Source organism: Lactuca serriola, chromosome 4, assembly GCF_051521515.1.
Source record: "Lactuca serriola cultivar US96UC23 chromosome 4, Lser_US96UC23_V15, whole genome shotgun sequence".
NCBI classification, from domain to species: domain Eukaryota; kingdom Viridiplantae; phylum Streptophyta; class Magnoliopsida; order Asterales; family Asteraceae; genus Lactuca; species Lactuca serriola.
The window spans coordinates 32,653,757-32,671,357 of record NC_136411.1 but is presented as its reverse complement, the minus strand read 5'-3'; the positions used below and the strand labels follow the sequence as shown (position 1 = coordinate 32,671,357).

General features: G+C 31.3%; 2 protein-coding genes across 2 annotated transcripts; one reads left to right on the top strand and one right to left on the bottom strand.

Annotated features, from left to right (window-relative positions):
* The first annotated feature begins 1,314 nt into the window (after positions 1-1,314).
* Positions 1,315-2,245, top strand: LOC145098195 (uncharacterized). Its single transcript, XM_079035859.1, has 3 exons — positions 1,315-1,563; positions 1,634-1,883; positions 1,971-2,245. Exons 1-3 carry the CDS (start codon positions 1,315-1,317, stop codon positions 2,243-2,245), a joined length of 774 nt encoding a protein of 257 aa, XP_078891985.1.
* Positions 2,246-4,700: 2,455 nt separating this feature from the next.
* On the bottom strand, positions 4,701-5,093 carry LOC145098194 (uncharacterized). Its single transcript, XM_079035858.1, has one exon. The coding sequence runs from the start codon at positions 5,091-5,093 to the stop codon at positions 4,701-4,703; it is 393 nt and encodes a 130-aa protein (XP_078891984.1).
* Positions 5,094-17,601: the final 12,508 nt, after the last annotated feature.

The following is a 17,601-nucleotide window of genomic DNA, read 5'->3' as shown; positions in this document are numbered from 1 at the left end:
AAATTGGCCATGGGTGATGTTAGTGTAGCTAATGTAGATGGGGATAAGGATCATGCACCTAATGATTTTGATGAGGCAGCTAATGAATTTGATCTTGGATTGTACCAACATATTTTAGAATCTAATTCTAAATTTGATAATGGATTCAATGAAGAGAAGGAAGGGGATGAAGGGGAGGAGGTAGTTAATGAAGTTAGTGCTAATGTAGATATGAGGAATTATGAGAAGGATGCTAGAGTTGAAGATGATGTAGATATGGGGGGTTATCAGATGGATGTTGGAATTGAAGATGATGTAGATATGGGGGGTTATCAGATGGATGCTGGAGTTGAAGATGAAGTTACTCATAATGTAGCTGGGGATGAAAGAAGTGATGGGGAGGAGGATAATGGTGAAAGAAGTGATGGGGAGGAAGATAGTGATGACAGTGACTTTTGGGTAGATGAGGATAACATAATTCCTGAAGTAGAGGTAGATATGAAGGGTTTTTACATGAGTGTTGATCTGGAAGCTGAATTTATGGAAAAGAGAGTAACAAATCCCATGCATAATGATAGTGATGAAGACCCTAAAGACCCTGAAGATTTGGATGTAATTGATAATGACCAATAGGATTCAATGGATGAGGGTTCTGATATGGAAAGGAAATGGAGAGTTTTATTAAAAGAATTAGGGAAGGAGACAAGGTGCTCTCAAGGGGAGATACATAAAGTTACTTTTAGGATATGACAAAAATATAAAAGTAAAATGGAGTTAAAGGAAAAAATACAATTGCATGCATTGGAAACCAGGAGGAATATATTCTTCAAGAAAACCGACAAAACAAGGTTAAGAGCTTTATGCAAAGGGACTGTAGCCTTTAATGAGGGTGATGCTGGTGAACCTACCCCTTGTCCTTGGGTGATACAAGGTTCTAGATCAAATAAAGATGGTAGTTGGATGATTAAAACGTATAACCACGAACACAGATGCTTGCATACAAGAAAAGTGAGATCTGCAACTGCAAAGTTCATTGGGAAGCAAATAATGGATCATGTTGAATTAAACCCAACAATCCCTGTGAAAGCTTTAAAAGAGCAACTGCAAAAGGAATATCAAGTGGGTTTCTCTATACATCAGATTTTCAGCGCTAAATCTAATGCAAAAAAACAAGTGCAAGGGGATTACAGAAAACAGTATGAGGTTCTCAGAGATTATGTCTTAGAGCTACAGTCTACCAATCCAGATACAACTGTGAAGTTAGAATTTGAGTCTGAACCCAACTCCAATGCCACCTCAAGAAGATTTAAAAGAATTTAGGTGTGTCTGGGTGGAATGAAGAAAGGGTTTAGAGCTTGCCTGAGGGATTTTCTTGGTTTTGATGGGGCATTTATGAAGGGCCCTTTCCCAGGACAGATATTGACTGCAGTTGGGGTAGACTCAAACAATGGAATATACCCCCTGGCTTATGCCATTGTTGAGTCTGAGAATACTCAAAGCTGGAAATGGTTTCTTGAGATTTTAGGAGATGACCTAGACCTATATGCAAACTCAAACTTCACATTTATAAGTGATAGACAAAAGGTATGTAATTGGTATCTTAAATTTATTATATTTGCATGAAATATACTAACTATGTTTTATTTCCTTACAGGGTTTACAAGCAGCCATTGCTCAGTTGTTTCCATGTGCTGAGCACAGATATTGTCTCAGGCATATACATGATAATATGAAGAGAACATGGAGATCCAATGAACACAAAGAACACTTGTGGAATTGTGCCACAACAACAACAGTCCAAGAGTTCAACCACTTAATGAATGAATTCAACTTATTTGACAAGTATGCATATAATTGGTTGAAGCAGACCCCCCCACAACACTGGGCAAGAAGCCACTTCACAAGTAATTTCCAAATTTGCCCCTAAGGTGTATTACTTTGTTAGTACACTGTCTTACTTACTATTTACTTTGTTTTTGACAACATTTCAGGGAGAGCAATATCAGATATGCTTTTAAATAATATTTGTGAAGTTTTCAACAACAAATTGGTTGAAGGAAGGGATAAGCCACTAATAACTTGCTTGGAGTATATCAGGGAATACATGATGAAAAGAATCTGTAATGTCATCAAGGTGCAAAATAAGTGTGTAGGGCCTCTAACTCCTTCTACAACAAAGATTATGGACAAAAATGTCTATTTGGCATCTCAGTACACAACTAGGTGGAATGGTTCAGACAAATACCAAGTGAAAGGGCCATGGTAGGATCAACAAGTTGTTGAGATGGCAGAAAGGGTATGCAGCTGCAGGAAGTAGGAATTAACTGGCCTCCCTTGTAAACATGTCATAGCTGTCCTAAATGATAAAGCAGATAATGGTGAAAAGATTGGAGAGTTACACACTTATGTCCACAGGGTGCATTGGCTAGAAACTTGGAAAGCAACTTATGTTCATAAGGTAGAGCCTATTAAAGGGAGAGCAATGTGGCCTATAAGTGATTTCCCAATTAAAATCACCCCTCCTCTGCACCATAATCAGCCTGGGAGACCCAAGAAAAAGAGAAGGCAATTTGCAGGGGAGAGAAGCTAGAAGAAGGGAGAGAATGGTAATGGTGCTAGTGGGAGTCAAACTGATGGGGCTAGTGGGAGTCAAACTCATGCTGCAAGTGGGAGTGGGAAGTTAACAAGGAAGTTTATTAGTGTAACTTGCAGCAATTGTAAAAATAAAGGGCACAATGCTAGAACTTGCAAGGGCCAAATAGGAAATTGAAGGGGTTTGAAGCTAGTTTGATGTCTTTTGGGTTTTACATGTCAACTACTTATGTTTATTGTATGTTATGTACTTGATGTCTTTTGGTGTGGAAGATACATTGATGTTCTTTTTGGTACTTGATAGTATGTTACTAAAAACTGTATGTCTTTTGATTTATGGGAAAAACATATCAGAAATTTAATGGTATGGTTTATGGTATGTTTAATTTGATGTTAATGGCATACTTTACAATGTTTAAATCATACAATTGGATGTTATGGTTTATGGTATGTTTAATTTGTTGTTAATTGCATATTTTACAACGTTTAAATTTGTTGTTAATTGCATACATAAATGGAATGGTCAACATATAGATACCAAATATAATTTCCATTGACATTTTGTTGCAAAACATGTCTTACATGGATTACATTGCTTGCATCTTGAACAAAATACTACTTTCATACAACTTACCAAAATATTACACTGCTTACTGCTCACAGCTTACATCTTCAACAAAAAACTACATACCCAAACTATTAAATTCTCAAGCTACTTGTAAAATAGAACATACACAAAGAAAATCCAACTGCATAACAGGTAAATTTTGAGTCTTGTGGTCTGAGCCTTCACTTTGTTTATTGTCCTCAACAATCCAGGTATGATGGCTTTTGAACGTTCACACATTGGACCATCATACCACCCAATAAAGAGACACTTCGATCCCTTCAAAAAAAAAGACAACACATGTTCTTAACATGTAATGCGACAACAATGATGCAAATACAAAATCCATTTGCTTACCTCAGTCGGGCATCCCCAGAAACGGCGACCTGGGTTTTTTTCGGTCCACGAAGTGCGAACAATAGCCATTTTACCACAGAAACATAACACCATTGTTAATTTCTTCAGAGGGAAATTGTGAATAGTGATGTGTTAGGGCTTGTGAAGAAGACGGGAATGAGGGGATTAAAGCTTGAGGACAGCAGTATCATCGATCGATCTTATAGGAAGAGGAATTTATTAATTAAATATAGGGAGTAAAATAGGGAATGACGAAAATACCCTCCATTTGACAAGTCAAATGGATGGTAACGGGGACGACAGTTAAGGTTTTGGACCAAAGTGGCAACAAAATGCAAACCTATGGACCATCAATGCTAGCCCAAACCTTTTTGGCCCAAAGTGGCAATTTCCACCTAACCACAGGGACCATTCTTGCAATTTTGTCCCGGTTTTAGCATAATGCAGATCCTCGGCCCCATACCCGATACCTTTTTTGGCGGGGAATACCCGTCCCCGAGTGGGGCGGGGGAACCGGGTTACCCACCGGTTCGGGTGAAATTTCCATCCCTAAGTTGGACTCATATTAAACTTCACATATGAAAGAAATAGTAAGCAAATAAACATAATCATAATAATTATTATAAAGAAAGTCCATTTATTGTAGGAAATACATTAAATGAGAAACAAATAAAGGAAAACAAGTTTATTAGAACAATAATAGAAATTTTAGTTTATGTCTTCCATGTCATTGCAGAAATCATCAAAAGTTAGCGGAGTGAATTCAACATTATCAACGAGTTTTGCTTCTTTTCTTTTTCCTTTAATGGACTCTTGATAAAGTTGACAAAGATGTGCAGGTGTGCGACAAGTCCTTGACCAATGACCTGTGCTACCACATCTATAACATGAACCATCAGATTTTTTGTGATGTGCCAGTATCATGCCTTGCCACTTTGGCCTTATCTTGTGTATGGACACTGTTTCTTTGTTAAGATTGGTAATTCTTCCTTTTTTTGGCCATGACCACGATTATTACCTTGTCTACGACCAAAATTATGATTCTGATTATGGCTTTGGTTTCGATTAAAATAGTCACGGACTCATCCTCAGCCACGGCCACGCCCTCGTCGACGTGTATTGTTTCGATGACCATCAGTATTTGTAGCATTTGCTTCAGGAAGTGCTACTGATCTGATGGACGAGATTCATGGTTTTTCATCAAGAGCTCGTTGTTTTGCTCTGCAACAAGCAAGCATGCATTTAGTTCAAAATATCTTGTGAACTTTTGCATCCGATATTGTTGCATCAAGGTAATGTTTGTTGCATGAAATGTGGAGTAGGTTTTCTCCAACATATCTTCATCAGTAACTTCTTGTCCACAATACTTGAGTTGTGAACATATTCTGAACAAAGCTGAGTTGTATTCATTCACTTTCTTGAAGTATTGAAACCTCAGTGTTCTCCATTCATCTATAGCATTTGGAAGTATAACCTCCTTTTGATGATCAAATCTTTCTTTCAAAAGATTCCAGAGAATACTTGGATCAGTAACATCAAGATATTCAAATCTTAACATTTCATCAATATGCTTACGAAGGAAAACTTATGCTTTTGCTTTGTCTTGTGCCAAACAATTATTAAATTCATATATAGCATTTGAGATTCCCATGGACTCAAGATTGATTTTTACATCTATCATCCATGACACATAGTTTTTCTTACTAACTTCAAGTGCTACAAACTCGAGCTTTGCAATGTTCGACATAATGTAACTATAACTTTTAAACAAAATCAAAAATTAAAATTAAAATCCATTTATTTCAATAAATATTACACAAAAAAGAATCGGTAAAGCTAACATTGCATACAAGCCTAAAAGCATATGGAATTCCATGTTATCTTCGATGTTAAGGATCAGGATGAAAAGTAACATGACTATTATAGTCATAATTATCACAAAATGGTGAATCATCTTGAAGCTTGATTTCTGGAAATTGATTTGTTTGATAGAAGAGAGAAATATTTGTTGTAGATAACATAAGCAGGGTGAAGATGTTTATTTATGGTAAAAAAAAATATAACCGTTGTTTTTGCTGTTTATAACCGTTGCATATATATATATATATATATATATATATATATATATATATATATATATATATATATCCGTTGTGTATATTTATAAATCATTTAATAAGATTTATAACTAATACATAACTTTACTTGGTATAATTTTACTAATTAAAAACCTAAATAAATATTAGTAAATGTTTAAATAAAATTATGAATAGTATCTAAAATATGAATAAACATTGACATGTAGAAAGAAACGTTAGTATATATAAATAAAAATTAGTTGCATAATTTAAATGTTAGTATGCATAAATAAAAGTTAGTTGCATAATGTAAATGTTAGTATGCATAAATAAAAGTTAGTTGCATAATATAAATGTTAGTATGCATAAATAAAAGTTAGTTGCATAATGTAAATGATAGTATGCATAAAAATTAGAATACATAAAGAAATGTTAGTATAAGAAACAAAATCGTTAATAGTCCATAATGTATAAGTTTTATTAATTCATTAGTATTATTATTATTTTAATATGATGAAGGTTTTTATAATTAATAATGTTTTTACTAAGTAATACATACCTTGATTAAGATAGATTGGTTTCCACTTCTAAATAACATCAGTTTGAACTTTCGTGCTGATAACGTGTTATAAAATTCAACGTGATTAAGATAATTTAAAACAAACTAAACTAACAACAACTAGCGGGACTGTTTTTAACCAAACTATTGTATCTTATTGTATCTTCATCATTCAAAATGATTTTTCTTTTAATCAGTCGCCGAATGGTATCTACTGTATATTTTCCGTCCGAATTAACTTTGCATCTGAATGAATCACCCCCATCTAGTTGGGACCGACGGCATGAGAGCCAGGCACGAGATTCAATAGCTTATGGTTTTTATAAAAATCTATGCAGTTACATATATATACTTTTTCAACGGTGGGAAATTTGGTCCAATTATATACCAAGCTAAATCTTATAAGTTTAAACTAAACCCCAAGATTTTAGCTTCCTTTCAAAAAAATTTAGAATTTTTTAATACTTTTTAAGGCTTGCAGCATCTTTTTAATTGCCATACATTGTATCAAGAGACTGAATTCGGATGTCATGTCAAATTCATGTATTCCCTTATTATTAATTTTATTATAATATCATTAAACTTTATTTTAAAAATGATTTTCACGAGGTTTTTGTCTTAATCTTTATTACTATCTATGGGTGTTGGCCATCAAACCATAAGGCAAAGTGAAGTAGTGGACAATCACAAGCAGTTTACATATAGATTGCAAACCAATAAAAAACGAAAATGACAAAAACAACTACTTTAATTTTATTAGACAAATCGATAAACGTTAATCAAATTCAAGGAAATTCCTCTCATAACCACAAATTTTGTAGTGTGATGTAGGGAATCGGACAATTGTGTCGTGTTTTTGTAGGGAATCAGTGATAGGACCATCTTTTTGGGATATGCTTCCTCCAATGTCATGTCCATGCCCCGTTTATTCGCCAACTCCACCATACTCTTAAATATTCAAAAGAAAAAAAAAAGATCTTCAATTAGATCTTGGATAGAAATGTATTAAGTATGGGTTTCAGTATACAATTAAAAGATATACAAAAGATAGGTCTGATCCAGAATGTATGAGTAAAAAACTGTAACTGTCATATTAAGATTGCATTATTTAAGTATGCTGGTCTTTTCCAAGTTCGATTTTTTTTATTAACACATTTGTTCAAGAATGCAATTCACTTAAATCAACGTAAATAAACATGGTGTTGTGGAATTTACTAGAAGAGGTTTTAGCTATAGTCATACCATAATCTAATAGGGTAATGAAATCATCTAGTATTTCAATTCGAAGTACAAAATTGATCTTTCCTACTAACAAGCTTGGCGCGCGAAGAGTTTTGTGCTAGAAATTTTAAGGGAACTCCCGTAACATTCATTGGATTTTCTCATAAGTAATGTTACAATTTGGAACATGCCAATCTCGACACTATAACATACATTCAAACGAGTAACTAAGATCAAATTGAGTTCTTTTTCTTTGTTATTGGTTTGCACAATGATTTTATTTACATTGAAATATATGGTTTTATATTTTCTTATTAATGATGGGTTTTATAGGTTATATTAAAATTTAATCAACATGATTTGCACAACGGAATTTAAATAAAACAATTTATGGGCACATGCAACCTACAGATCTTTGGCTTTTCTGATAATAACAACATACTTTAAAAAACTAATCTAACCTATGTAATATCAAAATTCATAAGATTAGGGTTACATACCTTTTGCTATAATTGAATATAACAATCTATTTTTTTCAAACCTTCCTTGGAAAGCAAGCACCAAAATTATGGATGCTCTAATGGCTCACACCCAAAAATCTAGAAACCCTAGAATAAAGAGGAGAGAGCAAACAGAAGATGAAATTTGGAATTCATCTTTATTAGAAGCATGTGAACAAAATTATGATGCCAATGTGTCTTATTTATAGCTAGGGGGTCTCTAGGATAAACCCTGATTTGAATAATAAAATATTTAGATTTTATATATTCAATGCAGTTATCATTATCTGCTATAGGAGCTTTCCAAAACCATTCTAGAACCCTTATGAAACCGTCCACCTAGGAACCATCTAGAATTACCTTCCTTGCTCAATTATAAACAATTACAATATAGTCATTGCACCTTTAATTAATTTCAATTAATCCAAAATTACTTATGATTAATTTATAGTTAATTTATTGATCATATGCATAATAAATTAATAAATCGTTTCCTTATTCTCTCTAACATCACAAAAAGAACTAAAAGAAAAGGTCATAGCCCATCTTATTCCCCTATAAAGCCAGAAAAAAAATTAAAGACCATTTAAACCACAAGTTGAAAGTTCGATGGGATACAATGCCATTTCCTTATTAATAAATATCAGAGTTAGAAGGAAGTTAGGTGAATTCATAAATACTATTGTTGGGTGAAAGTTAAATGAATTCATTAATATGAAAGTTAGATAAAGGTTATGTGATTTATTTAAGTAAACCATCTTAATTATACAACAAATAAAGAACACAATATCATAAAATTTAAAACTACAAAAGGATATGAAATTCCAAATTTTCCTTATTACAACCACTTTTTAGTTAAAGCTATAGAAATAAGTATCTATTTCTTTGATATGTTTTCATATGAGTTGTTAATAAAGAAAGAAATATTTATTATAGTATGGACGTACTAATGATATCTAAGTTCAAAAATTATAAATATCATTAATTATTATAGTGTTATCTATTGTGGCAATTAGAGGTGTTCAAAATCCGATATCCGAAATTTCGGATAATTGATTTTAATATCTATCAAAAAATTCGGCTACGTATTCGGATATCCAAAATTTTTAACTTTTTTTGTCAATCCCGTTTGTAATCCAAGAAAATATAGTGACATTTAACTTATAATTATATACAAAATATCTTAATCTCAATACTAAAAAAAATTAAACAAGAAAACATATTAAAAAGGCTATAAACTAACTAACTTGCTACCATGCCCTTCTGGAGTCTTTATAAACATGATGTATAATTATATTTTGTTTACCGTCAACAAAATGAATTTTCAATGTAAAATAAAAGAAAAAAAATGAAGAGTGTCTTATATTCCATTTAATTTCGCAGGGGTCTACAATAAAATGTATAAATATACAAAACAATATCATTTTTTGGCTTATAATTAATATCGCTTTGTATTATCCTACAAGACGAATCTCCACGTGTTGCGCAGAAACACCTATATAGTTGAAGTCTTTACAAATATATGTTTTTTTTTTTAAATGTAACAAGAATGCTGTTGTTAAATTTGATATAATAATTTATATACTAAATTGATATAATATATTTATTATTTTGTATTATATGATAATATATATACATTTATTATAACTTTATAATCTCAATCGTTTAGATGACTTCTACCCGCATGTTACACATGAATAAAATTAAATATAATATATGGTTTAATGTTATTTAAGTTGTTGTTATTGTTAATTAATTTTTTAAAATTTATTTGCTTAATGTTTTAATTTTTATCATTATAATTATTTAAAATATCAAACATTATTTATTGATTTTAAAGGTAACAATATAATCATTTATATAGAGTTATTTTTAACTATTCATATTGTAAGCTATTTTAAGCTACTTATTTGGAAACTTTTAACGATTATAAAAATATCTTTAGGAAATATTTTAGTTAAATTAGGATTACAATTTAGTTTTTTTGCATTTATCACTTTTAACTATTTACAAAATATTCTTTAGGTTTTTAAGTGGAACTGAAATTTATATTTAAGTTGACATTGTTATGTGTAGACACACCTATATAGTTAAAGTCTTTACAATATATATATATATATATATATATATATATATATATATATATATATATATATATATATATATAACAATAATGTAGTTGTTAAATTTGAAATAATAATTTGTATACTAAATTGATATAATATATTAATTATTTGAATTATATGATAATATATACATCTATTATAACTTCACAATCTCAACCGTTTGAATGAATTCTAGCAGGGAGTTACACATGAATAAAATTAAATATAATATATGGTTTAATGTTATTTATAGTTATTGTTATTGTTAATTATTTTTTTAAAATTTATATGCTTAATATTTTAGTTTCTATCATAATAATTATTTAAAACATCAAACATTATTTTTTGATTTTAAAGGTAACAATATAATCATTTCTATAGAGTTTTTTTAAACTATTATTATTTTAAGTTATTTTAAGCTAATTATTTGAAAACTTTTAACGATTATAAAAATATTTTTAGGAAATATTTTAGTTAAATTGAGATTACAATTTAATTTTTGCATTTATCACTACAATTTATCATTTTTAACTATTTACAATGTATTCTTTGGTTATTTAGCTGGTACTGACATTTATATTTAAGTTGACATTTTAATGTTATATTTAAGTTAATAATTTAAGCATTTTGTCAAAACTGTTTAAAAGTTATAGTTTTTAAGTGATAATGGTTTATATATAACAAAATATTAAATCTAATAAATTAAGTATAATATAATTAAAAGTTAAAGGTATAACTTTATAAGTAGAAATAACGATATTATTTTAAAATTAAAATTTAGTTTATTTATGATTACACATTAGGTTTGATATCTATTTAGCCTTATTAAACTATTTATAATCATTATTAGAAAGACACTATAATTTATTACTTTTAATTATTTATAAAATATTTTTTGGGTTTTTTAAGTTAAACTAAAATTTATATTTAATTTGACCATATAATCTTATATTTAAATTAATAATTTAAGTATTTTATACAAATTATTCCAAAACTATATCTTTAAAATGATAATGATTTACATCCAACAATGTATTAAAACAAATAAATTAAGTATAATATGTTAAAAGCTAAAAAAACATAACGTTATAAGTAGAAGTAAAAATATTATTTTAATATTGAAATTTATTTTAATAATGAAGCTAGCGCCCTTTACACATAGTTCTCTCTCTCTCTCTCTCTCTCTCTCTCTCTCTCTCTCTCTCTCTCTCTCTCTCTCTCTCTCTCTCTCTCTCTCCAGACGCAATATGATGTTTTTGGTTGGTTCTGTAGTGTCGCGGTGAGGAACAGGTGGAAGTTGTTTAACTTTTGGGTAATTAGTGTAAGAAGTTTAAAAAAAATTTGGTTATCTTTATAAAAATTTTAATAATAAAACTAATATTCTGGAAATTTGATAGTATAAAATACGTTGGGCAGGGAGTTAATGAAATTTTTTGTATGACAAAGCCCTAACCTTTTAAATTGCTACAACCGGAATATAGGAAATGGGTGCACATGCATTGAACTTCAACTACCTTATAAAATATCTTCCATAAACTTTTTAAATATTCTACATGAATTAAATCAGATTAAGATATTTCAAATCCTCCAAATCTTGTACGGTCAATAATTTAAATAATTTATTATTTAAAACTAAAGTATTAATAATTTATTTAATTTATATATTTAAAATTGATCATTTTCACACATAATCGATGAGTAAAACTTCATTAAGAAAATCATATTTACGTCACAGAACAACATCGGCATGAATAAATTCCAATAAATATAAATGTAATCATGTCATCGGTGTAATTACGGATGTAACATCATTCGTATAAAAAGTAGATTTTTTATTGATAACAAATATCATATCTTTTTGTTTGTTTGCAAGATTACAAAAAATAACATCAGATGTAACTTATGAAGATGCAAAAAATCTCATCGTTTATAAGAGTTAACTGATAGCGACTTATGAAATTGTAAATAGGTAAGATACTAAGAACTGATACTTATACTAAAATAAAATAAAATAAATCGATGTTCTAATAATATCATTCATAATAAATAATATTTGTAATATATGATCAAATAAATAATATTTGTAATATATTATCAAAATTGCTTTGTGGGTGAAAGTAGTTCAAACCATTAATGGTTTAGATGGATAAAAGTATGCATATTTTGTTAGCTTGTACTCGCAAGTTGGGGGATGGGATGCATACTTCTTTTTGGGATGATATTTGTTGAGAAAATTCATTTGAGTTAGTGAACTGAAGATTATTTTGATCTTCACATCAATTTCAGATTAGTTATCAAAATTGTTCTTCTCCCATGTGGAGCTCTTGATGTAGCTAACTTCGAATATTTGTTTCAACCCTCACGTCCAAAGAAGTTATCATCATCGATTTCAAATGTATTTCAAGTTTGGTTTTCTAATTTTTCAATCGCCATCAATTATGGACTGAATTAAGGTTTTGGTGCAGTCTTTGGTTTGTCAATCGCAACCACCACCGATTTATCACCACCATCTTATTTCCATTATATTTATGAATTGATTTGTGATTCTCCTTCTTAGAGCATAACAATGGTGCATCACTTCCTTAAAATGAAAATCGTTGAGTTTGTTTTCATCTTTTGTAAGTATTCTTTTTTTTTTTTTTTTTGCTTCAATTCCTCTCCGTTTTCTTTTTTTCTTTCTTGGTTTTGTACTTTTGATAGAAACTTGATGCTTCTTCTGAAATTGTTCTATGGCTATTTCAAAAAACGATAAATAAAATACTAAATTTTTTAGGTCTATGGTTTTGCGGTCACCTGCAAATTTAGGTCAAAACATGTTGAAAATTACTTAAAATTAATCAATAAAACGAAAAAAAAAAACATCCCTAAGCTCTTTAGTTTGTTTCCTTTTGAGATTTCGTCGAGAGAGAAAGAGAGTTCGAGAAAAAATAATTTCCTTTTTTGTTATGAAAATGAAATGTACAATTTTATTTCAAATGGAAGATGTATACGTGGTATGTAAAGAATTAACATTTTTTGTCATGATAGATGACGTTTCTCTCTTTGAGAAAGCATGGATCTAAAAAAGTGTGGCCATGATTGCATTCACCACCATTGTACTGTAAATTTGTCTAATTTAAATAGATTTGTTGTTTGTATTTTGTTTAATTCTCATTTATATATGATAAATAGAAATTACATGGGAATTTGATGTTTTGTATAGAGGTGTTCGCGGTGCGGTTTGGTGTGGTTTAGAGAATTAGAGTCAAACCCGCGAACCACACTGCATATGTCGTTTGAGTTTATTGGAAACCGAAAAACACACTGTCAAAGTTCTAAAACGCATTATGTAGTGTGGTTTTGTATGGGAGGTTTATGCACAGGGGCGGAACCAGAAATTTTTGTTAGCAGTAGCACAATTTTCTTTCTATAAAGAGTAGTGGCCGGTCCAAATATTTTTCATGCCTATGGCAAACTATGTTTTTCCTATATCTGCTATATAAAGACTAGTTATGATGTGGAGGATCTTATTTCCTTAAAGCATGATGTTTAGCGAACTATGGTATAAAGTTTTTACTTTCTTTGATGTTAAAGTTGAAATGGATCAAGTAATATCAAAATTCTCAATGTTAAAGTGGTACTAGTGTTGGCACAAACTGCATCAGTTTTTATATAGATAAGTCAAAAAAATTGATATGTAAAAAAACAAGAAAGGGTAAAAAAAGGTATTGTAATTGATCAATCCATGGAAATAATCCTTATTTTATAGTTCATCAGCATAGCAACATAGCATGTTGTATGTTGTAGCTTTCTCCTTAAGGACACTAGTTTTGATCCATATTCTCTTATTTTCCAATTGTGATGGTCTCAATGCAGCCATTTGTTATTCATCATAATTTCTAAACAGATGGGTAATTATAAAGTTTAATTCAAGATGATTTTGTAGTATAAAATAAAGTTCAATAACAGTAAAAGAAAAGAAGCATCCTTGAATCATGTAATAAGTTATAAGTCTCTATGATGCAAAAAGTAAAACATTTGTAAGTTAAATATATAATCTAGCTATCACCCACATCTAGCTATCACCCACGAATGTACACCTGTTTAGCATCATCTTTGAACTTATCTTTTCCAATAACTATTCCAACCAAACTAATGCACTCCATGGATTTGGCACAAAGCATGAGATTAGCTTTATCAGTCGTATTCATGAGTATAGATTTCAAGTAAGGATGAACAAATATAATTTCCTTAAATTAATCAAATATTAATCACAATCACAAATCTACACAAACACTTTGGAACGCTATGTAAGTCAAAGTGAGAAATCTAAAAACCTAGAACTATTGAATCAAATCATGGTTACTTTCTAGCTCTTATTTGAAATCATAGTAATTAAGGTTACCTTCAATTACAAATTGGAGAAATCAGGTTTACCTTCATCTTCGTCTATTAAGGATATCTTCATTTGATCTATTCTCTCTACCTCTCTTCTTCTTCGATCATCCCCTGTGAGTAGCACTTCTTCTTCGAATTCCAGTCCCTACGACCCTGCCCCTTTTAGAGTAAGACATAAGATTGATTTTGTGAAGACGATGGAGATGACTAATAAGACCTAGGGATCGATTTCAGTCCCCTGTCCCTTTACCTTTGACTTTGTGAAGATGAAGAATAATACAAGGAGTAGTAAAAACCATAGCACCTTACATAATCATCGACGACATCCAACAATTTTGATGGTTCTTAGAAAAATTTGAGGGGTAGCACGGGCTACCCTTGGCAACTAGCTAGTTCCACCACTGTTTATGCAGTTTGGATGCGGTTTGATGAATTGTTTGACATTATTACTTTTGCGTACTTAAAATTTATTGAATATATAAGGGTTGCTTACATATTTATGTAAGAATGTTTCGTTTTTTTTTTCAATTTATGCAACAAGGTTATTTTTTAAACAAAATATACAATGATATTTTGAAGTAAAACCAAATCATGCAATTCGTTAACTAAAATCGTTATTTTTCATAGTTTTTAATTTGAATTTCATATAAGCAGTGATATGGGCAAGCCATGTGTAGAAGAATTTTCACAACAACAAAAAGATGCCGGTTCTTATCCCCCTCTCAAATATTAAAAACCTCATATGGCTACAATTATATAAAAAAAAGTTCTTAAAACCCCATCTCCCTACTCCACAAGAATTGAATACTAAATTATCTTTCTCTCCAATTGATATAATCTAAATTAATTTATCGTCCTTCTTATTAGCCTAATAAGATTTTGGGTTTTAACTTGTATTGGGTTTTATGATTGAGCCTTTTAGCTAGGAAACCCTAATTAGCTAATCTATATATTATGTCATTCATTTTTCATTGTATTTGTAATTCTCTTTGATAATAATACGAAACCATAGCCGTTATATGTCTTTCACTTGTTACTTTACATGGTATCAAAGCTCGGTTGATCATCTGTATTTTCGTTTTGGGGGCGAGTTGTAGAAGGCACGACACTATTCATAGAAGTTACTGTTCATCGAATCATTATTCATCAAAATCACTATTCATTGAAGGTTTCATCGAAATCACTATTCACAATGTTATTATTCACCGACACTATTCATCGAAAATACTATCATCGACACTATTCACATATTTTTTTGCAATTTTGGGTATGGTTTTTTCTTGCTCGTTTCTGCATTCAGTTTGATTTGATTTGTTCATTTCAACGAATTCGAGGGTTTCATTTCGTCTGTTGGTTTTGTTGATTTTGAGATCTTGATTGTTGTTGTTGTTATTCGTATTTGCTGTTGTTTTGGTTATTCTCGTTTGACTGATATTAGAATATGGCCTCGAGAAGTGATTCTCTTCAGTCCATTAGTATCCAACTCGATGGCAAGAACTATGCCTATTGGTGTTATGTTATGAAGAATTTCTTGCAAGGCAAGACTATGTGGGGGATTGTTACATGTGACAGGAAGAAACCAACAAACGAGAAGGCTGCTAATTATACAACCTTACTGGATTCATGAAAGACTGATAACTCTAAGATCATTACTTGGATTAATAATTTTGTTATCCAGTCTATTGGTACTCAGTTGGCGAAGTATGACACTACAAAGGAGGTTTGGGATCACTTGGCTGGGCTGTATACTCAGTATAACTTTGCAAAGCAGTATTAGTTAGATTTTCATATTCGAGCCCTCCAATAGAACAATCTCAGTGTTCAGGATTTTATGCAGCTATATCAGATTTATGGGATCATCTAGCTCTTACAAAACCTGATGTGTTGAAGGCTTTTAAGCCTTATATTGATAGAAGGGAAGAGCAACGTTTCGTTAAGTTCTTGATGGCATTATGTTCAGATCTTGAAGGTTTTCGTGGATCAATCTTGCATTTCACACCTCTTCCAACTGTTGATTCGGTTGTTCACGAGTTGATTGTTGAAGAAACTCGTATCAAGTCCATGCTGACAAATCTCCCAAGACAGCCACTCTTGCTATATTTTCTGTTACACAACAACCTCGGTCTTAAAACCAAAATCTTCCCAGAATTGCATTTCATGAGTGTGCTTCATATAAGAAGAAGAACCATTGGAAGGCAAATTGTCTTTTGCTGACAAGCAAGGGAAATCAACAGCAACAACAAACAACATCACCAACACAACCTCAGTCTTCACAACATAACAGGTCTTCTGGATAGTCACGTCGCTCGTTTCCATATTTTTAGGCCACCACAGTATGTTGCTACTACACCTTCAGTTGAGAATGAAACAGATTTCACACCACCATCAGCCTTGGATCCACAAATTGTTGAGTAGTTCAGACAGTTCTTAGCTGCCAATCCAACTGCCATGTCAGCTTCCATGTATCATTCAGGTCTATCTTCATCCAACACGTCATGTATTCCTTCATCCTTGTGGATATTGGATTCTGGTGCATCTCATTACATGTCACCACATTTGTCATCTTTTTCTTCATTATCTTCTCGTACATTTGTCTCTGTTATGTCTGCTAGTGCTACACCCATGTCAATAGAGGGTGTTGGTTCTATTCTCACTCCTTATATATCTTTAACAGATGTGTATTACATTCCCACACTTGCTTTGAATCTTGCATCGGTCAGTCAGTGTAAATCTGGTTATTAGGTCTTCTATTCTGATTCTCGAAGGGTGATTGGGATAGGTCGTAGACTTGGGGAGCTCTATGTTTTGGAGCAGCTACATGTTGCTGATGTTGCTGCATCTAGTGTCGATTTGTCATCTTTTCGTTTAAACCCTTCCTCATCTGCTTTTTTTATCTTTGGCATTCTCGCTTGTTGCTGATGTTTCTGCATCTAGGAAAATTTTCTTCTTTATCGTTTAATAAAAGTGTCACTCGTTCTGTTGCTCCCTTTGATATCATGCATTTTTATGTGTGGGGGTCCCTCTCTGATCACCTCTAAATCGGGAGCTAACTATTATGTTTCATTCACTGATGATTACACTTGTTATACGTGGGTTTATTTTATCAAGCGCATGTCTGACTTTTTCACCATATATAGTGAATTCAGAGCTCTTGTCAAGACTCAGCACTCTGCTGTCATAAAATGTTTTCGGTGTGATTTGGGAGGAGAATTTACCTTTAATGATT

Bases quoted from the DNA above. Each gene is read 5' to 3' on its own strand.
- LOC145098195 (XM_079035859.1), top strand. From the start codon at position 1,315: ATGAAGAAAGGGTTTAGAGCTTGCCTGAGGGATTTTCTTGGTTTTGAT. The intron at 1,564-1,633 runs GTATGTAATTGG...ATTTCCTTACAG, and splicing joins TTATAAGTGATAGACAAAAG to GGTTTACAAGCAGCCATTGC. The intron at 1,884-1,970 runs GTAATTTCCAAA...ACAACATTTCAG, and splicing joins GGCAAGAAGCCACTTCACAA to GGAGAGCAATATCAGATATG.
- LOC145098194 (XM_079035858.1), bottom strand. From the start codon at position 5,093: ATGTTAAGATTTGAATATCTTGATGTTACTGATCCAAGTATTCTCTGG.